Source organism: Manacus candei, unplaced genomic scaffold (genome assembly GCF_025592945.1).
Source record: "Manacus candei isolate 608988 ecotype Guabito, Panama unplaced genomic scaffold, ASM2559294v1 h1tg000082l, whole genome shotgun sequence".
In the NCBI taxonomy this organism is placed as follows: domain Eukaryota; kingdom Metazoa; phylum Chordata; class Aves; order Passeriformes; family Pipridae; genus Manacus; species Manacus candei.
This window is the reverse complement of record NW_026138130.1, coordinates 2522974-2546921: the sequence shown is the minus strand read 5'-3', so window position 1 is coordinate 2546921 and position 23948 is coordinate 2522974. Positions and strand designations below refer to the sequence as shown.

Sequence of the window (23948 nt, the reverse complement as noted above, 5' to 3'; positions counted from 1 at the left end):
TAGCCACCTCTCTGGCTGCCACAGGAATCCAGGGGCTGGGAGGTCCAAGCCCACCTGCCTGGCAGTGCCTGCTGGATGCCAGCACAGAGCAGAGAGATGGAGGTACACACAGCCCACCACAGAGAGCTCATTATACCCAAACCAGAATAAACACTCCTTGAAATGGCAGGAGGCTACAGGACTCCTTGAAATGGCAGGACAGCTTCCAGAGCTGTCAGAAAGGGTTCCCACCAGGGAAGAGCTTTGCTGGAGCTCTTCCTTGCTCAGGAGTCGACACTGCCAGGTCTGACAGGCAGCTGTGTCAAGGTGCAGGAGTGTAACCCCCCAGGAAAGCAGGGCATACCTACTTGGAGACAGGGAGAGGCATCAGCAGGAGTTATTATGGAAGAAATTCTTTCAAAGGACACTAAATATGTCTATGCCTTAAATAACCCACACTCAGAGTAACAAGCCAGTGGGCTCTCCTGGGCCTCTCCAAAGGCCATTCTAGCCAGCAAGTTGCTGCCAATGTGCCATCCCAAGGGAAGGATGTCCTCTTACCTGCCAGGGATGGCTACAGCCATTTCCCCACAGATCCTGACAGCTGTGCCTGCATATGGAAATGCCAGCTCCTGAGCCCCACAGGAGCTGGGGGAGGGGGTGAGGGTGGGAAGGATGGACAATACATCCTGCTCCATGTCAGCTCATCTCCCTTCCATCCCTAATGAAAGGAGACTCTGTCATCCTATGTCTTGTTTTTAATTATTGTTATAAATTTTATTTTTAATGTTTCCTATCCCTCTGAAGCAGCAGCAGACTGGGAAACACAAAGCCCAGCCTGCTGAAAGCCGGCACCACTGCACCCTCACTGCTCAGGAAACACAAGCATTCCCAGTAACTTCCGCTCAGCACCAGTGACTTCAGAGGGAGCCACATTCCTCCTCCTTGTCCACCAGCCTTTGGGACTAGATGTCCCCAAGTTAACCTCAGGGGATGCCGTGGGAATGCTGTTGGAGAGCCAGCTGTGGTGAGGCTTCCTCCAGCTCTGGCCCCAGACTTCCTACGACCTATCACTGTCCTGTTCCCTCAGCTGGACCCCAAACCTTCAGCTCCTTTGCCCCACACATCTCCCCTCCAGTCCCCTTCTCCTCTTGTTCCTCTTCCCTATTTTTCAGCATCTCCAAAGGTTTCTCCACCCTCACTCCTCACATTCCACCCCTCTCCCTGCCTCCTCCAGTTCCTTCTCCATCCCCTGCTCTCTCACACCTCCTTTCTATGACTAGGCAGCCATGTCATCCTCCCTCCACTTCAGCTAATTCCCTCTCTCTTAACAGGAGCCAGTGTTTCATCTCTGCCAGTGAGTCCCCTTTTGTGCCTCCTGGCTTTTGCCATCCCACTCCCTTTCTCCCTGTGGCTGCTGGGATGGAAGGACAGCAGAGGGACCCGCACTCGGCAGGCCTGACCCCCGGCTCTCATTAGCAGCGCCCTTCTCAAAGCAGGCACAGCATGAAATAAATAAATAAAACAAATCTCTGTCTCGCTGTCTCGGGTTGCTTAAGGGAGCTGGGCTCTGGGGGTGGGATGAAGGATGCTATTTGGAGAAGCTGTCTCCATGGCAACCCCCATTCCCACCACCAAGCGGGCACAGGTCACCTGTTTCCACTAAAGTTTCCCCCTTCCCTCCCCATCCCTCCACCCCAGGAAGTGCCAGCACAGCCCCAGGGGTGCAGGCAGTCCAGCCCGAGGGAGAAGCAGCAGCGATGCAGGAGAAGTGGCAGGGATGCTCCTGGCATGGGTGCAAACAGCCTCCAAAGTCCTCCATGCCTTGACTTCACACTGGAGAAAGGCAGGGCATCCCCACGGTGAGCCCACTGCCCCCTGCTCCACCCAGCAAGGCAACTCCCTTGTCCCCCTGCCTGTGTCCCCACAGTCAGTGCCAGATAGGCAGGGAGGCTGTCCTCTGCTGCAGGACATCTGGACAGACACAAGCACACACCCTGACTCACGTGCTGCTGGGACTGGGGCAGAGATCAAAATGCGTCCCCTCCCTCTGGTGCTGTGTTTCCGTAGGATTCCAGTTATTTTAACTCAAATTCGGCCGCTCCCATTAAACGCTGCCAGGTGCTCCCAGAACAACCCGTGGTTCCCTTTTTAGCTCTTAACAATTCCATCCCTCACGCGACAGCTGCGCTGCCGGGACCTTTCCCCAGCAAAGGCAGCGTCAGCCCGGCGTCGCCGAGCGCTCCCGCAGCCAACCTGATGCTCCCACCCCAGCCAGCCCCCTCCGTGCCCGCCCGCGCATCCGCAGGGCTGGCAGCAGTGCCCGACACCCCCCGCAGCAAAACAGCCGGCACAGCTCCAGGGAGAGACACAGAACATGGGAATGGGGAACTGGTTCTGCTCCCCACCAGCTCCCCAGCACAGGGGGCACGAGGTGGTGGTCTCACCTACTCGTCTTCTGCCGGTACCAGCAGGCAGCTGCCTGCGGCTGGGGCGGACAAGAGGGTCGGCAAAGAGCCCCCGGATGAAGTTCCAGGGTTGGCACCCAGGCAGCCATCCTGCAGCACAGCACAGGCTGGAGGGATTCACACCGTTCCCCCACAAGGCTGGGAGTTTCGCCAGGAAAAGCAAGTTTATAAATAGTGTGTTTCAACACGAACAAACCAAAGCGTCAGAACTCGACAGTCAGATAAGCCAAGGGCTGAGTGCCGGCCCCTCCACAGCATCCTCCCACACCAGGTAGGGCAGTCCCTTCTCTCCATCACCCAGCTGGCCAGGACCTTCCTTGCTCTCTGGAAAGCCTAGATCTGGAGGTGTCTGTGTCAGATGTGCTGCTTGGGAACACCCTTGCCACAGCTGGTCTGGCAGACAGAACACGGCAGCAGAGTTGGCTTCAAAAAGACCAGAAGCAGTGGGGATGGCCACGTGCTCCACTCAGGGGCAAGGGCAAGCACAGCTCACAGCAGCCAGTTGCCCAGCCAGGGCCAAGGGCCACAAATTTCAATGCATTGCTTGAAACAAAATTTTCATAAACCCACAGGTCAGAAAGTTTCTAACTTCTCCTCCTGTCCCTGCAGAAGACAGCTGCCCCACTGGTGAGGCTGGCACTCAAAACAGAAGTTCCATGGCACAAAGCATTACACCGAAGGGCACATACCTGCCAGATCCTAACAGCAAGAAAGAGACTCAAGGGGAAAATCAGCTTTTATCTCTGCCTTAAGGAGAAAAGCAGCAAGTCATTAGACGAGAACTTGCTTGTCGTAAACACAAAACAGCAGAAAAGACACCCCTGCATCTACAGAGCGAATGGAAGGACATCCCTACTGGGGAACTACCTGCCAGATTGGAAAAGGAGGAGATCTTGATGGTAGTGCCCAAGGGAAGACATTAAGAGATGACACGTCAGAGCAGCCCCATCAGCTGTCAGGAAGAGAAGCCTCTGACAGCCCACCAAACACACACAACGCTCCTCACGCCACACTCACTTACCTTGATGTAAGTGTCAAGGGCTGGGTGGACACGGTTCACTGCTAGATGGATGGACAGCGGTGTGGTGAACGGGAAGGTCGCCATGACCACGTGGCTGGGAGCAGGGAAGGTGAAGATCTTAAAGCCGTACTTCTGGAACCGTTTGATCTGCTCTTCCGACGGCTTCGCGTCTCCCTCGCTCAGGATTCGGCCTATGGCAAAGCGGCACTTCTCTGGAGACACCTGATGGAAGGGGAGAGACAGGGTCAGGAGAGGCTTAATCTGGCCAAAACCTCAACCTGCTGAGCATGGAGAAAGGAGACCACCATGAACCAGGGTAAATGCAGTGACCCAGCACAATCTGGCACACCAAAGCAGGTGTCTGCTCCCAAACAAGGCTGAGCCAGGCCTAAATCATCTACATTCCTCCCAGCCTAAGTGCACAGCCCTGTGGGGAAGGTGCTGCATCCCTGCTTGGAGGGCAGAGGGACTTGCAGCAGAGAAGAACTAAACCCCACCGAGCTGCTCACCCAAACCTGCCACAAGCAACAGTCACTGCAGGAAGTGTCTCTCCCGACTCCCCATCAGAGACCCGACTGTCAAGACGTGCTCACCACCATTGCCATCTGCAGGACACCCTGAAACTCAGGGAGGGGCTGAGAGATGTGACCACAACTTGCCCAGCTTGCCTCCACTCCACCCCCAAGGAGGTCACTGTACAGCCACCTGGACATGCCACCAACCAGCACAGGCCACTGGCACTAAGCTGGAGAGAAATCCAGAGGCTGCTGGGTCCCTCCTAAGCAAGCACACTCAGCATGGCACTGTTAGGGGTGGGGAAACTGAGGCAGGTAAGACTTGCAGGCAGCCACCAAGTTGTTCATAGTAACACAAACAGAAACACATTCACTTCTATCCTGGATCCCAACATCATGCTGAACCTAAAGCATGTTCTCTTTCCAAATTTGGGAATTCCTCCCAGTAAGACACTGGGTGCAGGGCTCCCAGTCCAGAAATAGGGGTGCTCAAGACTCTGCTCCCAACACAGTGATGGCCCAAAGGACTTGGGCAATCTCCACACCAAAGATGACCCAGGCCACAGTTTTCATTTCTGGTTTTTAACAGAATCCCACCACTCGAGTTCAAGCTGACCCATGGCACTGGGCAGGAACATGGGCAGGAGAACCCAACCACTTCCCCTGATACCACCTAAGGGCACAAAGGTGGCACAAAGCTCTTGCAGGGACAATGTGAAGCAGAGACAGGATGCACACAAGGCCAGTGTGTTACCACTTCCCATCCCCACACACTCCCACAAGGGGAACTCTGCTCTGTGCTTCCCAATCTCATCCCTAACTTTGCTGTGCTCACCAACAGTGAGCTAAAGCTCCTGCAGTGTAACTACTCTCCCCTGCTTTTCCCTTAAACACCTTTTGATGTCCCACAGCAGGACCATCCCGGAGGGGGAACACAAGCAGATGTAAGTGGAAGGAAGAAAGCAGCCTGGGGAGCAGCATCCATGAGGCTGAGGACGCGCCTCACGGCTCGCTCTTGCCCTCCTGCGCTGCAAGAGGGAGCTGCAGACACGGCTGTGCCCAGCATCCATCCACGCTCCGAGCAGGGAAAGAGAAGCAGATCCACCCCAAAGACAGCAAGAGTCAGCAGTAAAAGGCATCCATGGGGGAAAGGCCCAGATGAATCAAGGAGATAAGGGAAATCTAGGTAAAATTTCTTCAAATATGCAATCTCCATTTATGTCCTGAGCAAAGACAGTTCAATCCCAGGCCCAGAGCAACTGTCATGACTGGAGCTGATGGTGCAGGCAGCACCACTGGGACTAGGCACATTTGCTTCCTCCTTTCTTCTTTTACCTTTCTTTTTCATACTGTGCAGCCCCACAGGCGCTTTCCCAAGGGCAGCAGCAAGGCAGATTTGCCTTCTCCCCTGCCTGGCAAAGCCCATCTCAAGGGAAGGAAGGAAATATTCCACTTAAAACCAGCCTTTCCCTAACAAATCTTTCCGGTAGGCAGGTGCTGATCAAAGCCTTTGTTCCCCCAAGCATCCTGACACAGTTCTGGAAATGATTAGTTAACCTATCTGGCAGCTTTGCCGATGGGAGCAAAACCCATTCCTGCATTCAGAGAGCATTTTGGCCTCATCCCTCCAACACTTGGGCACAGGCTGGTCGCTGAGCACGTGGACTGCAGGCAAAAGGCCCTGGCACGTGCCTACAGCTCTATGTGAGCAGGGGCTTGGCTGAAGCTGAGCACAAACCCGCCCGCCACATCAGTCCTTGCTGAGGAGTTATTTCTGTTCCTGCCAGAGGTGGGAGAAGGAGGGAAAAGGAGGGAGAAGTCCTCTGGGCTGCTAAATATTAAATAAAAAGGAAAAAAGGAAAAAAAAAGGAGTCCAAATTAATATTAATCTTGTCCATTAAAACACATAAAACGTTGCTGGCAGCGGTTCGGCAGCACTCAGGCAGCATCCTTGTGTGAATGTTGGAGAGCCAGGAGTCAGCAGGGAGCCCCAGGGATGCTGGTGGCAGTGGCTGCCCTGAGACCTGGCATGACCCTGAGGCAGCCCACACGTTCCAGGTCATGGGCTGCCCCCAGCCCCACTCCCAGCCAAGAGCCAGCAGGTCGACCCTGCTCTCCAGCTCTGGCATTCCCATCCTCTCTCTTGGGCAGAGCTTCCTTCGACCATGAGTCCACCAGCACAGCACTCGCCACATGTCACCTGCTGGTCACCGACCCCTTCCTGCCACCATGCTGGGGGCACCAAAACCCCCAGGAGCCAAAAGCTGGGCTGGGGGCGGCTGTCTGGGCAGGGCCCATGGGCGCTCAGCCAGGGACGCCACAAGACACAGCCAGCACATTCTGCTGCCTGATGACAAAAGGCCTATTTTTGGAGACAAGTCAACATCCGTGGCAGGTCGCCAGCTCTGGGCGGGCCAGCCCTGCCACAGGGTGCTCCACTGAGGTCAGGAGAGCACTGAGAATGAGGAGGAAGAGGAGGAGGTCATATCTTCCTTCCAGGGGAAAGGCAGTCTGGGTGACTGATCCCACCCTGCTGGACCTCCAAGAAATAAGAAGCCAGCAGTGCACACCATCTCCCATGCCACCATGACTCAGTGGATACGTGCACCTGAGCCAGCACATCAGGTATGAGCCAGTCTCCAGCCAAGTGACCCACCCAAAACTGGCCCTTTCTTCACCTGCCCAGAGGGAAGACGGCCATCTGCCCAAAGACATCCTCACTCCCAGCACCCTGCCTGGCCTGACCTGCCTGTTGGTGAGACATGAATCTCTGTGGGAATCAATTCAGGAGCCACAGATCAGCAAGTGGAAGGTCTGACCAGCACCAGAGGTGCTCCAGCACACCCAGGTGTGACACTGTGCTCAGGGATGGCAGGTGAGAGGAGGCTCCTGTCCCCAAGCAGAGCCACAGGCACTGCAGTTTCATTCTGCATGTCCCCTGTGTCCCAGCCACTACAGTGGCTACAGAGGTAGGAGGTTCAGGCCCACGTCACCTGCCCAGTGTCACGAGCAAAGGCAGCCCATCCAGAGAAGGGCAAGGTCCATGGGGCTGCCTGCCAAGCCTTGGAGGGCAGGTTAAGCTCCTGCCACAAAGAGAAACAGCTGCTTTCAAAACCCTGGATGGCCACATGAGACAAGTTCAGCAACTCCACTGCCTGCTCCAACCACAGGGATGAGGGCAGAGATGCAACAGATGCAGGAAGAGGGGAAAAAAGACAGGACCAGAAAGGGAAGGCAGCTTGATCCTGCATGGACAGCCCAAATTTTCATGGTCAGGTAGGAGTTGCTCCTTCCCAGCCTCACCTGGTGCTACCAGGGAGAGCATTCCCTGTGCCAGCCAGGGCAAGCATTACCACAAATATCCTTATCCCTATCTGTGGGCCTCAGCAGGACAGGCTTTCACTAGCCCAGGTTTTGGCAAACAAAGAGGTAAGGCACAATGCCTTTGCCACAATGCCAGCAGAAGGTCTGCACAGCAACCACAGGCATGTCCACATCAGGTCCCTGGAGCAGGACAGCACCAGGAATGGACACTGAGCCCTTCCAACAGCACTGACTGCCCTGCTCCATCCCCAGAGACCATGGGGAACAAACAGCAGCACCAGGATTCTCAGCTCCAGGCAAGGACCTCACTCAAGGACAAGGACACAAAGCAGAGGTGGTGAAATGGCCACTGACCATGTGGGCCCTCACATACCGGGCACTCCCCACAGCTCCCACTCCAGCCGTGACACTTCTTTCAGAGAAAACGGTCTAAGCACGCCAAGTCAAACCATGCCTCGGCCCAGCTCATCCCTAGGGGAGGAGTCTTCTTTGTCATCCTCCTTCCCAGGCCAGGAAGAGGCATCATAGTGTCCTCTCTGCCTCCCATGATCCAGGAAGGCAAAGATAAGTCAGCACGTCACAGGATACCAAGACACAAGGTGGCTGAGCACACCAGGCTCCACTGAGCACAGCCAAGCTCAGGCTTTCTCACCTCCAATATCTTCCTGTCACAGTTCTCTCAGCACTACATTTTCACGGACAAGTTCCCTCAAAGCAGGTCCAACCCTTGGGAGCACCATCTTGCAAACCATGAAACAGGGTTCCTAAAACAGGGCCAGCCACTCTCAGAGCAGAAGTGCTGGGTGAGAGCTATCAGCCCAAGCACTGTGCCCTGTGCCAGACCCAACACACGTGCCCAAGCACACATGCACAGCTGCTGGCCACTGTTATCCCTCCTCCCCATGGATTCCTCCACGGTCACGCTAGCTACTGCAGAATTACTGGGGAGCCAGGCTGTCTGCCCCAGACAAATGCCCACATGCCATAATTTGGAGACCCCAGTGTCACCCATCCTCACCCCCCGGCGAGTTCTGATGCACTTCTGTTTGTTCCTTGTCTTGGATTGTTCCCATCAGAGTACTTGGCTCTGGCTGACAGCCGTCAGGCAGCACGCTTTCCGCTCACCTCTCAGCCTGGAGAGAATCATGGAGCAACTGTTTCATCAGACAGGAGCCCTCAGCAGGCAGCACCTGAGGTTTCAGTAACAACTCTCAGGGGACGGAAGAACTACAGGGAAGCTCAGAAACACATGAGAGCACTAGAAACAAGAGAAGGAGTAGGGATGAGAATAGACCGAGCTGAAGAGACCACTTGCTTTCAACCATAGAGCTGCAAGCCCAGAAGGACTACACTTCCAGCAGCCAAGAAATCTGCCAAGTTATGTCTCATCCTGGGGTCACAAACATTCCCCTCTGCTCCATAACCAACTCCGTTATCCTGCTGATAACCTATTCAGCAGAGGCTATCAGAAGAGAGCAAGCTTTGCTCACCCAGTGCCTTCCAGTTAGGGTTATCCAAAAACCCATCTGCTTTCAGGTGCCTTTCCTCACAAAGCATCATCCTCTGCTGACCTGGGAGAACTTTGTGAACGCCAGTGCCTGAAACACGATCAGGAAGCATCCCAAGCTGAGAACCCGTGTGCTGACTGTGGGAGCCCGTGGCCTCCCGGGGCACCCCTTACCGTGTGAGGGTTGTCGTAGTAGACGCCGATGGAGCAGAGCTTCGAGGAGATGCTGCAGCCGTCCGTGAAGAGCTGCCCGGATTCTCCATAAGGGCCCACCCTGAACTTGTAGGCCAGAGTCATGGTGCCGACAGGGGGGGAGCCAGCGCTCACAACCACCTCCGTGAAGAGCCCCGAGTACACAACGAAACCGAAGACCGTGAGCAGCAGCAGCGCGACCACCGCTGCGATCAGCCCCAGGAGCACCCAGTCGGTCATGATGGACACCTGGTGCGCCACGGTTCCTGATGCACTGGCAGCAAGGGCAGAGGAGAAAAAGGAGGGCAGTCAAGCCAGCACTTGGGCAAGCAATCGCTTTCTGAAGTTATTTATGTGCAGCAAAAGCACTCTCGTTCAATTCCTCTGATGTGTGAAGCTTGAAAGGAGTGGAAACCCCCCAGAAGCCTCCTGTATATTAGTCTCACATTGCATCAGCCTGTTCCAATTGGTCACCAGGTACAAATTATACTGCTTCAGTGCCTCTTGGGAATAAGGTGGTTATGAAGGGAGGACAGAGAGGCACCATCCCCATCTCCTCAGAACTGCTCAAGTCCAATTTTGCATCCAGGAGAGACCAAAAGCCACCCTGGGAGCCTGCATCACCCAACAGGTAACAGATACACAGCACTGGGCTAAGGATCAGGGGATCACAGTAAAATAATTTATCATTTATAGATACCATGCCCAAGGTTGTGACCAGGGAAGCGTCTTTGTCAGCAAATCTAGAAGACCAGGCCTTCCTGCAATGATCCAAATGAGGACCATGCCAGTTCAGAACTGAGCCCTGTATCCAGATCCAAGTACCCAGAGACACTCAGAGGAAGCTGAAGACCCAGCTAGAAAAAGCATCCCCAACACACTCAGGTGCAATGAATTACTGGTATTCCTTTTAGATAGTTTTTTTTTTAAACTAGAAGAGTTTTTATAACCCCAACAAAGGCTTCCTGTTTTGTTTGGCATCTTTTCTCTTGTGCTGACTGTGGGACACAGCAGCCTGGTTGGTGAATGCCTCCTGCTTGTTGTCACCCACCAAGTGCAACCACTCTGAGGAGTTGCAACCCAAAACATTTCAGGAGAGTTGTTTGTGTTTTATACTCCCTTGAAACACAGCTCTGGCCACAGGGACTAGCTGGGACACTCCCCTTGGACTTTCACAGGAGACAGGTTTGGAAGCGAACGCTGAAGTAAACAATTCACCTTTACCTCTGTTTTATAAACACACTTTGTCCACAAAGAGTTGTTCACAGAGGCTGCTGCTTGTTCGCTCAGCTTTATGGCAAGAGAAAAGCCACATCCTGGTAGGAAGCGCAGGCGGCTCCGCTCTGCTCGGCCCCAGCAGGCAGAGGGATGGCAAAACCAAGCCCTGCCGAGCCACAGCACCGGCCACGCTCCTGGGCCAGGCACCGTCTCACACCCTGACCCCACTCACCTGAAACACCCAGAAACGCTTCACGGCATCCACAGGAGTGCAGGATCTTCGGCGCTGCAGCAGGAAAAAATAAGTATCATTGCTTCCTCTCAAACTCACGAGACCAAAAGAAAAACAAGCCACGCCAGAGCAGCCGAAAGGCACCCGGTGGCCTCGGACCAGCTGCCCAGAGCAGGGGTGTCCCGAGGAGCACCTGCTCCTGCAGGACCCCGCAGGCCAAGGTTTCTTCCCAAAACTCTGCGGCTGAACACACGAGGCACCGACAAACACGGAAACGGGAAAGGGACGGCGAAGGAGGACGATGTCCTGCAGCCGCCCCAGCCCGGCGATCCCCGGGGTCACCTGAGCCGCACCGGGGCTGCTCCCCGGTGCCCCGGCAGCGGAGCGCTCCCGGGGGGACAACACCGCTCCCGGGGGGACAACACCGCTCCCGGGGGACACACCGCTCCCAGGGGGACACACTGCTGCCGGGGGGACGCACCGCTCCCGGGGGGACGCACCGCTCCCGGGGGGACGCACCGCTCCCGGGGGACACACCGCTCCCGGGGGGACACACCGCTCCCGGGGGAACAACACTGCTCGCGGGGGGACACACCGCTCCCGGTGGCCGCACCGCTCCCGCAGCGCCCCGGCTCCTCCCTGTAACCGACACGGACCCGGCACCTCCAATCACGGCCCCGGTGGCTCCCCCGAGCCGCCGGCCCCACGCCCAGCCCCAGGGCCCTGATGGCAGCCGCCCCAGAGGAGAGCAGAGTATTTTGGGCCGTTCCTCCCGGTTCCCGTGGCTCGCTCCCCGCCGGCACTGCCGGCTGCCCCCTGCCCTCCCCACGGGCAGCGGAGGGGAGTCCCCCGGCCCCTGCCCGGCCGGTGTGTCCACCTCCCGGTGCCCGTGCCCGGCGGAGGGGAGGCTCTGCCCCGAGCGACCCCGCAACCCGGCCTGCCCGCCGGGAGCCGCAGCCCTGGGCCGCGCCTGCCCGCGGCAGCGCCCTCCGCACCGGCACCGGTGCAGCCGCCGCCGCACCCACCGCCTGGGCGGTGCGGGACCCGGCCGGCGCCCCCCGGCGCCAAGCAGGCCGCGGCCCTGGGGAAGGGCCCGGCGCGGCGCTGCCGCCCTGGCCCCGCGGGGCCCCGCGGAGCCGCCCCCGCCGCGATGTCGGGCGGGGGTCCCGGCGCCGCCCGCGCTCTCACCCGGGGCTCCCGGTGCGGCCGGCCCGGAGCGATCCCGGCGCCGCCCCGCCCCGCCGCCAGGGGGCGGTACGCGCGGGGCCGGGGGGCGGGGCCGCCGGAGGGCGGGCCAGCGGTGCCAGGACGGGGGCGTGGTTTCCTCTGGGGGCGGGGCCCCCGAAGGCTCGCGCCCCCCCTACGGCAACGCCCCGCGAGGAGAGCGCCCCCTGGCGGGCGGGCTCGGCCATCACGGGAACGCGGGTTCGAGTCCTCCCGGGTCTCCAAGGGCCTGGCCCCCCCTGCTCCTCCCGGCCCTTCCCATGCTCTTCCCAGCGCTTCCCCGCTCGCCCAACCCTGGCACTGCGCAGGACCCCCAAGCCCCTGCAGCAAGGCGGGCTCTCCTCTCCCCCCCCCCCGCCCGTGCTCTGTCCACGGCACTGCTGGTCGTGAATGGTAGCGCTGTGTCCTACAGCTTCCCCTGTGCTGGGGCTGCGGCAGCATCCTGCCTGGGTGACCCCTGAGCCTCAGCCTCCATAACAGCCAGAGCCTCTGGTGACTGGAGCCCTCCCCTCGGGCCCTGGACAATCAGGTGCCACCCTGCACCAGCCCTGACCACACAGCCTGGCTGGTCGGGGCAGTGGCAGAGCTGCTCTGCAGCACCCGAGCCCTTCCCACCAAACCCAGAGAGGGTTCTGAGCAGCCACTTGCAGATTCCATTGCTGGGGCTGTCACAACCTGTCAGAAACATCTTCACTTCTTTTCTTCCCCCGTATAAAAGCAACCTTCGCACCTCTCTGATCTTTCTCCAACCTCTTCAACCCTCTTACCAGGGCAAGTTTGCTCTCTACTGGCACATGAGCCACCTTCAGATGCAGCAACAAGGAGCAGTGGAGTTTGCTGCTGCCTCTCCTGCTGTGGTTTCACATCCATTCCCATCCATCCCAGCCTCCTCCATCAGGGCTGTTTAAAGGGGGAGTCCAGCACCAATTGGTGCTTTTCACCGATGTGCAGCTCATTTATGAACAGCAGTGTGAAATACTGTCATACTTGCCTTTCTCCAGCAGCTTCCTAGTGAGGACCTCGAGGCTTCCCATAAACTGGAATTAGTTAAACCTCAGAGGCCCTCCTTGTGTGTGGCACTACAGCTCTTTTGCAGCTGGAAGAAAATATTCCAGCTTGGTTACGTGTCTCGCCTGGAGCCGTGCAGTGAATCACTGGCAGGAAGAGGAACAGAACTCAAAAGCCCTGTAACTGCCAGCTCTGACCATCACACACTTCTCCTTCCTCCAGTCTTGAAGTTATTTGTCAGCACACATTTAATACTTAGCATATGTTTTCCCATTATAACACTAGTCCCTAAAATTTGGTCTCATTTAGCAGCTTTGTGCCTTCACTCTGATCCAGTACATCGAGAAGAGGTGAGGCAGAAGGATGTACTGTCCAGTGAGGCCCTGGGTGTTGGGCTATGGCAGACACTTCGTCTCAGCAGACTTCTTTGGGCCCTGCTGGGCCCCTCACATCTCTAATGGGGGATGCAGATCAGCCCATTCACATTTAAATTCTCTTAGTGGCAGTCAGAAAGTGAGGTGGGTTTTGAGCAGGAGCAGATGTGGGCAAGCTGGCCTTGCACAGTCCTGCCTCTCAAGATCCAGGTAATATTTCTCCATCCACCTTAGCCACTGTAGGGAGGGACTCCAGCTTCATCCCAGCAGTAACAGTCAGAAATGATGCTCAACAGAGCAGTCATCACATCTCCCTCCCCCAGTGCTCCACGTCATCTCAGCAGGGTACGTGGTTCCTGTGCCAGGACATTCAGCTCAGCCTGTGGCCCAGACTTTGGCCTCCCAGTTCTGCCCTCACCTGCTCCAGTGACCCAACAAGATACTTCGTTGTCCTTCCTCTCTCAGTTGCCTTTACCTGCTGGACAAGGTGAGCAGAGCTTTGTGAAGTTCACTTTGGTTGCCCAGCAGGCAAATAGGTGTGATAAGGATGCTGATTGCCTTGGGAACATGGCAAAACACAAACAGCTCTGACTAACTCTGCATGGAAATACCCTCCCTGGAGGGGCAGGCAAGAGGCTGGAACAGAGTGCACAGCTCTGGGAATTTTCCATCAGCACTGACATAGATGGGCTCCACTCCGAAGTCCTTCCTGGCTGCCCAAAACACGGCAACTCCACATTACTGCACCAGCACTGGGTCCCTTACAGCCAAGGGAGACCATCAGTTGAAGGAGTAACTTGAAGGAAGGCAGCACAGGCACAGAAAATGCCCACCTGGTAGGTCCTATACAGAGGAAAAACACTGTGGAGGGCAGGGACTGAGCTGGTAGAGGGCAGGACTGGGCTGTGTGCACAGGGTGAGGGCACAGACGTATATTCAGATGCTGCTTAGTCCAGTGAGCCAGGACCAGGCCATGGCTCAGATTTTAAGCCAGTAAGGTTTTGGCCACTGGCCCCCCAAAGCACAGAGTTAGTGTCACTGGCAGGTGCTGAGAGCAGAAGACTCTCTGGGAATCATCCCCAAAGGCTACACAGGACAGCATAAAGGGTCTGCATCCCCTCTGCATAAAGGATTCCACTTCTCATCACCCAGTACTGGTACCACAAACTTTTAGTATTTGCCACTCTGGAGCTTCTTGTACCAATCAATAAATTTTCTGAAGCATTATTCATTTGTCAAAATGCAACTGCTGTTGATGGGAAAACTCGAGACGACTAGGAAGGGCTCACACATGTCCTGACACCCCACGGGAGCCAGGCCTGTGAAAGGCAAGCAGCGTGAGGAGCACTTCAACCCTTCACCTTTTCGTGCCTCTGCTAATGCAAAAGAGGGGATGCACTGAAGGATTAACTATTGATCTGTTAGTTTGCCCTCAGATTTAGATTCATTTCCCACTGCAGGGCAGGGGAACATTTCTTTCTCATGACAGGAATAAAAAATTTACTGTTACAGAGTAAGGAAAGGCATTTACATCTTTTCAAACAAACTCAAAAGTGTTAAGAAATATGCAAAATATGGTTAACTGTCTATTTAGGCCACAAATGCTAAAGAGCAAACTATCTTTCTCCTTGATCTGTTAGCAGAAATAGTCTTATAATTAAATGCAAAATTTTTAAGTTATGGCAGGAACTTTTCAGGCAGACATGTAAGTTTTCCTATCTCCTGCCTTTGGAAACCAGAAGGGCCAAGTTTAGATTCTCACCTTGTGTTCAGATCCCAGTCCTGAACCATACACCATCCTGGATGGTGTAGGATCTAGTGGCTAAAACAAAACTTTAGCCACCCAACCAAACAGAATGGACTGCAGTGATGGACAAAACACTCAGTAGTGCCTGCAGAGTGTCTTGAGCAGCACAGACTTACAGTAGCAGGACAAGGAATTCTGTCACAGGGAATTTCCATGGATACAAGCAAATTTCCATGAAGTTATGGAAGAAAAACTTTTGTAGGCTGTAACCTGTGAGCTCCTCTTTTTGCTACTGAAGCCCTGAACAGCAGATTAGAATTCTGCACCTTTGATTATCAGCTATTTAGTGAGATACTGAGGTGTTTTTTATTTAACAAATTGCCATGGAGCTCTCATCTCTTCCTTTCAGATGTCACATCACCTCTGGTAGCTGCTGTGAATGACGAGCAGTCATTCAGACTCCCCTCCCCAAGGCCAGCAACTGCACTTGTACATCGCTTTGATTTTCTGTGAATAAAAGATCACTTACGAGCCTGAAGAGATGCATTATTCATCTTTGAACTCCACTGAAAATCAGCTTAAACTGTTTATAGCTCCAGTCGTTTGGAACTCAGGTGCACAACTTTGACTCATGACCAAACAGGTCTGGCCAAATTCCTTTGGTGATGCCAGCCAAGGGCCAGTGCTCAGAGGGATCTCTGCTCCACAGCCATCCTCTGTTCTCACATCAGTAGCAATGCTTCTCACAGACATCTGTGTTTGATCCAGAGGAGACTCTCTCCCTTTACCTGTGCCGGGAATATTTGTAGATCCTACTGCAGCGTATCACACGCTCACGAAGCACAGGGCTATCCACATCTTTTCGTGGTGAAAAATGTATTTTATAGGGACACTTGCATTGAAATATTATCTTAATTTCTCCTCCTGTGGCATGTCTTCAATTTTCATTGTCTTAGCAGTGATTGTGTACTTCCTACTTCATCCTGAGGATGATCTTACATTGCCTTTGAGCTGCACAAGAATACACATCTACAAACCAGGTCTTGCTGTCTTTGTTTTTAACCTCCTCTCTTGTACATGAAGTCTAGATTAAGCTAGGTTTTTTCTCACTGAAAACATGAGATAGTTTCCCCAGAGTGTTTTTCCGTTTTCCATCCAGACAGAAACAAGAAGGGAAGCAGGAACACGTTATGCTCCATCTCTCTGGGTTTGCAAACTGTGCTTGCGAAAAGTGCTGAGTTTAATGTGGTCTTGTCAACAAGCTCATTTCTACAGCGAGTGACACTTTAGACTGTCTTCCAGCATTTTTAATGAGGGATCCCCTCACAGGCTTCAGGGATTTCAGCAGGATTTTAAGAGCCTTACACAATGTCACTCTAACCAGAGAGGAGCTGACGCTCCACAAAGCAAAGCAGCCCAGCAGTAACGACACCAACAGAGCTTTCATGTCAGTGGTTCTCCTTTAGTTTTACAAGAGTGACTGCAGGAGGAACAACCAGCAGGAACATTTGTCCCAACCTTAATTGCAAGCTTCAAAACCAGAAAATTAATTTCATATAGCCATGGTGTGCTCCTGCTTTTAATGCACATGCATAAATAGCGCTTTTAAAAACCTCTTTGGCAGCTCTGTGAAGAAATACATTATGACAACAACTCCAAATTTAAAGTTGAAAGACATTTTTGGTTTAAGATTTTCATCTCTTCCTGACAAAAAAGCTGTCTTGAAAAAATACTTCATGAACCTCTTCCAGCTAAAGAACATCTGTAGGGAGCTGCTGTAAATATGAGGAGGGGGAGCACTTCCAAAAGGATTTTCAGAAACTGATTATATATACTCTCATATTTCCCTTCCTTTTCCTACTACCTCATGTTGTAGGGGACATATTATTCATAGCAAAAGCTATTAAACACAAGTGATTTCTGACATTAGTCCACCTCAACACGACCTCCCTTCCCTCCTCCAAGTGTCACTGCCATAGGCTTAATTTTGCAGCAACAGAGCACAGAAGTGCAAATCCCATCCCCAGGGATGCCAAGGATGCCATAGCGAGAAGGGAAAGCATTTAAAGGGAGATCCAGGAACATTTTTAATCCTATGGTTTATTCTGCTATCACGCCAAATGTGAGCTGCATCTGAATTTTGAGTGCAGAGCTCTACCAGCAGCATGGGGAGGAGAAGGAACAGAGTGTCACAATAAAGCACTGCAATGTTCTTGTCTTTTATATTGCACATCTGCAATAAAGTTTGTTGCTGCTGTAGAGGGGAGGATAACGTGTGAGAAACCCTTGCATTGCACCAGAACAGCAGTGACCACTAGAAATTGCACTGCCCTCCTCTACATAACACAGCTTCACCCTCTGTGGCTTGGTCAGGCTTCACCTCAGCACCTTCACTTCCAGGGGGTAACAGCACACACACACACACACAATTTCTCTGGCTGGCTCTTAAGCAGCAGCTGAGCCTGGACCCAGCGTCAGAAATTGGGTTGAGGTCAATCTCCAAATAACAAAATGTTATTTTGGCTCAACGTTGCATATTTTGTCTTGGCTTTTGCAAGGAAATCAGTTTTCCAAGATTTTAGAGGTTTATGAGGTGGTTCTGAGATGTAACTCGTCCTGCTGCCAGGCAGGGATCAGTCAGCCACGTATGAACTACCCTTACAGAGTCCCTCAAGGTCTGAGAGAGCAGGAGGGTCCAGCAGCCCTGGGATACAGCCTTACTGAGCATATTGAATGATAAAGGTACTCAGCAGGAGCAGTTAACCCAGAGCCATCTGTCACACACCTCACACCCCCTTTGCTCCCCCTTGCCCAGAGCATTTCCCCTACGTTTTTCCCTGTTTACCCCGGTACCAGCAAAGGTCCTATTTTTGTGAAGAAATGCAACACTGTGCAGAAGCTGGGGAGGGCCAGTCACACACATCCCACTGGGACTTGTGCCAAAACTCAGAAGTCTAAAAGCAAGCCTTTTTCCCATTTAAACCTCTGCTCCTCTCATACAAGAGGGGAACTTTTATGCCTCTGCAGTATTTGCTCCTGCACCTTTTGCTTCTTGTCCAAAAAAAATGACAGAAAAAAAAATGTAAAAGGACTGAATTAAGTCTATCACTGGGAAAAGACGCTTTTTCCAGATAAATACAGCCCTTTCCTGGGTTACTGAGACTAAAATATTCTTTAAAACAAACTCTGCATGAATTTGAGACATTAAATCCCAAGTTTATGCCTTGGTTTTTCTTAGGGAGGTTTTTGTGCAACTCTACATTAGTCTGAGCTGAGTTGCCTGAAACAAAGGTTCCTGAATGTGATCAATTTTAAAATCTTCTCAAATTGAAGAGTCTTTCAAGGTTCTTGGTGCAATTCCCATATTTAAATATGAACAATTTTAAAGGAAAACATACAGAAATTGCCATTCTGAGTTGCAAAAGCTTTGAAGTCACAAGTATTTCAGTGTGTCAGGGACAGTTCTCTGGCAAATTTGAGTGTTATTTTCCTGGAATAAGTGATCAAGTGAGCTGATGTGAGTCAGTCTCTGCTATACAAGACACATAAGATTTACCATTAATTCAGAGCAGTTCAGAACATTAGCACTAAGCTGATGCTGGTGCATCAACTGAGGTGGAGGAAAGGCTGTTGGTTTCTAGCACCAGTACCTGGGGGAAAGAGGAACAGGATTTGGAAGGACTGACTCAGACTGGAAAGAGATTCCATTTCACACAGCTTTTGGTATAACCTCCTCATTTAGCCTTAGCCAAGTAACAATCCATCTTTCTGGGGCACAAAGCAACACACCAAAATCAGAACCACAACAAAGAAAACAGGTGCTCCTAAATCATCAGTTCAGGGTCTCACTACAATTTAAAATGAAGTCATCTGCCAGGGGTTATCTCTGTGGCTTGAGAAATAAAGCACAATACCCTGGGTGGGAAGACAGGCTTTCAATCTTTGTCGCCTAACTACTGTCAGAAGACAAGCGTGGTGGAAACCAGTCCCCAAATATGTAACACAGACACCACGTTTTCCTACTTGCCTTTTTTCAACGTTCAAGGAATGAATGAGTGTGACTCTCAGGGACTGGGTCCGAGCCACATTTCTGAAGGCAGAAAGACTGCATAAACACAGCTCCAGTGTGAAGGAGAAAAAGATCTTTGTGGCAAACTGCATTTAGCAACGTCACCAGGAGCTTCTGACTCAGCCCCGCTCTGCCCAGCTGCACGCTCCAACCACCACCTCCCTTCCTACCTGCCAAACCAGCCCCATTCAGCCCACCTGGAGCTCTGCCACGAGCAGCTGGACAGAAGATGACTGATGCAGCTGTAAAGCAACATCTAATGAAGAAATTCTTTTTTATTTCAGGGCTGTAATTAAGCCATACCTCGTAACACTGCCACTGGCTGTGGCAGGAAGGCCACTGACGGGTCGTACCAGGAGAAATGGCTGATAGGATCAGGTTGTTATTCCACTTCAGACCAGTTCACGTTGGCTTGAGTCAACCTCAGACCAGTTTAACTTTGCTGTTTCCTTGCCTGCTTCTGCTGCCTGGCAGGTCTCCCAGATAAAAGGGCTGCTTGCATCGCCCAGGCACAGAGGAGGCTGCTCTGGCTCTGGACATTAACAGGAAGGTCTTGCACAGGCTCCAGTTTTCCAGGGAAAGTGCAAGACCCCACTGCCAAATGTTCCACCTTCAAACAGCTCAAGTCTGCTGCTCCCACTGTCCCTGCAGGCCGGTGACTGTGGTTTTCATTGTACAGGGACACAAAACACCCCATAGATGCACTTAAAGCAAAAGATTTAAGCACTTTCAGGTCAGCATTCCACCTCCTGCAAGTCAGGCTTAACATCTCCCTTCGGTGGGCTGCCCGGACAGCTTAGTCAGCTCCCAGGTGGGCACGTCTGCCTGCTGAGCAACTCAAAGCTGAGCTGACAGCTCCCTCCTCTGTCAGAAAGCACTAAAAGCGAGCGGCCTAAAAGTCTGTCCGAGCGTCACTTGGAGCAGGAGACTTGAATAGCCAAGGTTATTATGCATTTTGTCTCACCTTTTGCATGCAGACAGGAGTTTCCCGGTGGTACAGGACCCTCCTGCCAAATGCACCGAGTGCTGCTAAAGCTCCAGTTCTCATCCTGCGCTGCTGCAGTTGAGCTGGGTGAGCCTCTCACAGGAGCAGGGTATGGCCAGGATCTGCTTTCCCTTCCAGCTGTGAAAGCTCATGCCATGTGTCCTGCTCTTGTCCTTCTGAGGTTTGGCTTCTCCAGAGTGCAGCAGCAAGAAGGGAGTAGAGCACAGGCACTGTCCTGCCCAGGCAGGACTGCAGGTTCCTGTAGTAGGTCACTGCCAGGTCTGTCTGTCCTTCCTGCCCAGCTACAGCCTCTTTCACACTGAGGGGGTACCCACCAGTCCTTTCCTTCTGCCTGCAAGAAAAAATATTGGATTTACTGAGAATTTAGTGGGAGGTTGAAACTACAAATGAAAATTTAGTCCCAGGGGGATGCTATCCCTGATGTGATCCCACTGCTGACATGCCAGCCTGGGATATAAGTGGAGTGTTGCATGTGCTGAACGTTTTTGTGCCTCATGCTTAGGGTTAAAGGGCTTTTATGCTGGTTCTTGAAACAAAATTGGAAAAGGAGGGCATGGGCACTTCACAGAAAAAACAATTTTGAAATACTAGTAAAATGTTGGGGAAGCTTAATTATTTCAGGATCAAGATGCATCAATATATTCTCTTCAGTTTATCCTTTAAAATTTAAAGTGGAAAGTGGTTTTATTTCACTGTCTTGTGGTATAGTTTACTAGAGCTCCTTCAAATATTTCTAAATTCAGAAAACAGGAAGAAAACAATCAGATTATCTTAAACTGCACAAAAAGAGTCAATATTAGATGCCTTACTGTACAATTCAAATCTTCTATTCCCCCTCTATTCTCTATTGTTTTACAAAGCATTAAAGTTTGTCTAACAGAGTTATTGTTGGATCCTACTAAACATCTCTGAATTTTGTCTGTTCTGCTCCATTTACAAACTCAGAGTTCTGGGATAATTTAGTCTTTGAGCATAAACTGGACTTCACTGGTCTTGCTTGCTGCCTGCTAGGAAAACTGTAGATTTTTCTGATAGGGTTTTTAATTCAATTAAGTCTCTCTGCACATACCACAAGGTAAGCTTACTCATTGCCATTGCATTTTCTTGCCACAGCAGCTACCACGCACTTGAAGCAAGGCTGCTGTGTTGGTATGAAATAAATGAAATAATTGTTCAGCTTTCAACTGAGACACAACCTAAGAGAATTATGCAAAAAATAAACAACTTGTAAAACAATGATAGTGAAATACGGGAAAGGCTTTCAGGACTGCAGGAGGAGCTGCTTGTGCTCTATTTGTGGGAGAGAGGAAGATGGGTCACACTGGGATTAAGGGATGAGCTTATGCAAGTCACTGCTGTCTGGAGCTGTCATGCCCAAGAGCCAGCCAGGGTCTCGAAGAGGTACAGCCTCCTGGATACACAATCCCAGGTAGGGACACGAGATAAACCTTCAGTTCAGGTAATAAATCTTCACAGGAGGAAACCAGGAGGATCCCACACTTGGGCAGAGAGTACAGAACACAAAGATTTCTGATGGCTTTGCTGTAGGATTTTAAAGGCCTGTGTTCCTCTGAGCCTCGAGTGTTTCCATAGCAGGGATTCTCTCAGTGGGAAATACAGAGCTCCTTTCTCCTGCAATCCTGCAACAGGGAAGCCTGACCCATGCCAGCTTGGAGGTGCCTGTGCCCCACACAAACCTGTGTCTGTGTCAGACACTTCAACTGCACTGAGCTGGGGCTCATAGGCTTCATTTCTCCAACCACGCCCAAGAGCCTGTGTTGGACTAGAGGCCAGCAACTTTTGGGAGCTTCTGTTCCCCCTCTGCATATCAGAGGCTTTGGATTTCCCTATCCCTGTGAAAACCCTCTCTGTGAAAACCCCCTGTCCAGAGCACTGGAATTCTCCCCTTTGTTGGGGCTGTCGTGGCAGCAGCACATTGACAGCACCCACAGGCCCAGCTGGAAGCTACCGCCCATGGACAGACACAGGCGAGTTAATTGCTACAGCAACAGGGAAGGAGGAGGCTAAAGGTCTGGCTTTCAAGGTGGCCACTTCCTTCAGGACTTCAGACAGGTGACTTGCCCTTCAGGATTCTTTATCTGTGAGACAGATCAAAAACTAACTTGACCAAGGCCTGCACTTGGCCCAAATGCGGTGTAGACTGGGGAGAGAGAAAGAATGATGTCCTACATGGAAGAAATAGATCTCCTTTTGGTTTGGGCTCTGCTGCTCATTTTTTTTTTATACTGGCACCATTGGGAGAGTTCCCATTTGCTTAATTAGGTCACATATGAGGAACCTGGGAAGACACTTTGTATATTTGGAGTGGCTTGACCTGCTAATTTTCATCCTTTATGAATGTGAGCAGCCTGGGTTCAGATGAAAGTTCCTGACTTTAGGAGGAGATGGATATCCAAATCAGCTGCAAAGGGTAAGTTGTTGGAGATTTTTGGTTTGGTTTTTTTTTTAAATGCCACACACAAACCCACATTTTTACTGGGGTAGACAGTAAAACACACTGCTCTGCTTATAGCTCTAGAACAGACAACACTGACAGATAAATGGACTTCTGTCCCAATGTCAGAGGTGGAGGTGTACTGGTCAGTCACAGGGAAAACTATCACAGGCCTCTTGACTGTGCACGCTGTCAGCTGTCTGTCAAGAATCAGTACCGAGCATTTACCAGTTTGTATCAAACATTTGCTTGATTAAAAAAAGTCAGTTCCTTGCAATGCTTTACAGGGACATGCTTAGTGACAGGAGCTAAGCAGCTCCTTCCTCTACAGACAGAGTGCAGGCCATAAAAAGGTCAGGCTAAAGTTAGCTGGCAATGCAAATGCTGTCAAATAAGGAAGGAGCAGGGATGGGGACAAGCACTTAAGATCATGTACGAGGATTGGCACAGCACCAGCTTCTAGGGAAACCCAGGTTAAATAGGTTATCCCCACATGCCAGCTAAAGGCTCCTGTGCCTGCTGCACAAGGGAACCCTGAAAGACAGCAGACAGTATTTGTCATCAACCCCCTCTGTACACGCATTCCCTTCCCAGTGATGCCCCCCCAAGTCCCCTAGTGCCAGTTCCACCTGTTGAACCTTCTCAGGTGGGCAAGGAGGGAAACAAGAATGAGGTAGTACCCTTCCTCTAGGATACACTGCACCAACCACAGGGCTCTGCATCCTGGGACAAGGGCAATCCTTGCCATCAGGCTGACCATAGACATGCTCAGGAGATCCTGTCAGTGAGAAGTGGCAGTGAATCCAACCCTTCCAGCCCCCTCCTACACTGCCTGTGAGCTCCCTGGCTTCCTCCAGCTCCAACAGCTCTGCCCAGTGTCTGTCAACAGCACAGCTCACCGGCTCCACTGGAAGCAGGAGGGAACTGAAAGGCCCAAAGGCAAATGGAGCACAGTGATACAAGTCCATGTATGCCTTCCAGTGAGTCGATTATGTTGGAAAAGACCTCTGACATCATCGAGTCCAACCTATGACCAAACACCAAATCAACACAGCATTAAGTGCCACATCCAGTGTTTCCTAAGCACCTCCAGGGATGGCAACTCCACCACCCCCTTGGGCAGCCATTCCAATAATCACCCTTTCTGTGAAGAAATTCTTCCTAATGTCCAACCCAAACCTCCCGTGGCACAGCTTAAGACTGTGTCCTCTTGTCCTATCACCGGCTGCCTGGGAGAAAAAGGTCAATCCCAACCTGGCTACAACTTCCTTTCACGGAGCTGCAGAATTATAAGGTCAGTCCTGAGCCTCCTTCTCTCCAAGCTGAACACCACCAGCTCCCTCAGCCGCTCCTCACAGGACTTGTGCTCCAGACCCCTCACCAGCTCTGCTGCCCTTGTCTGGACCCGCTCCAGCGCCTCAGAGTCCCTCCCGAACTGAGGGACCCAGAGCTGGGCACAGCACTCGAGATAGGAATCCACTAGAAGAAAACAAGGAACTGAGCGGACTGCAGGCAAACGAGGCACTGTTACACGAATCCCCGGCGTCGGGTGCTCAGATCTCCTCATACTCCTCCTTCCCCGGGCCCCGCCACACCCCAAAACCGCGCG

General features: G+C 52.4%; 1 protein-coding gene and 1 long non-coding RNA gene across 3 annotated transcripts in view; both read right to left on the bottom strand.

The window, feature by feature from the left end:
- The window catches only part of TEX264 (testis expressed 264, ER-phagy receptor), a 39211-nt gene extending 27439 nt beyond the window's left edge, over positions 1-11772 (bottom strand). The window contains exons 1-4 of one of the 2 annotated variants that reach the window (XM_051811343.1): positions 11645-11772; positions 10457-10510; positions 8989-9280; positions 3469-3690 (exon numbers count right to left, since the gene is read on the bottom strand). In XM_051811343.1, the coding sequence (XP_051667303.1) occupies positions 3469-3690; positions 8989-9246 (480 nt within the window). In that variant the 5' untranslated portion in view covers positions 9247-9280; positions 10457-10510; positions 11645-11772. Of the gene's footprint in view, positions 1-3468; positions 3691-8988; positions 9281-10456; positions 10511-10649; positions 10871-11644 lie in introns of those variants that run through there. The other variant, XM_051811344.1, reaches the window with a different exon arrangement.
- A 4645-nt stretch (positions 11773-16417) lies between these two features.
- On the bottom strand, positions 16418-23899 carry LOC127481816 (uncharacterized). Its single transcript, XR_007908330.1, has 3 exons — positions 23594-23899; positions 22440-22539; positions 16418-20215 (listed from the first exon to the last, which is right to left on the bottom strand). It is a non-coding gene; the product is annotated as an uncharacterized LOC127481816 (long non-coding RNA).
- Positions 23900-23948: the final 49 nt, after the last annotated feature.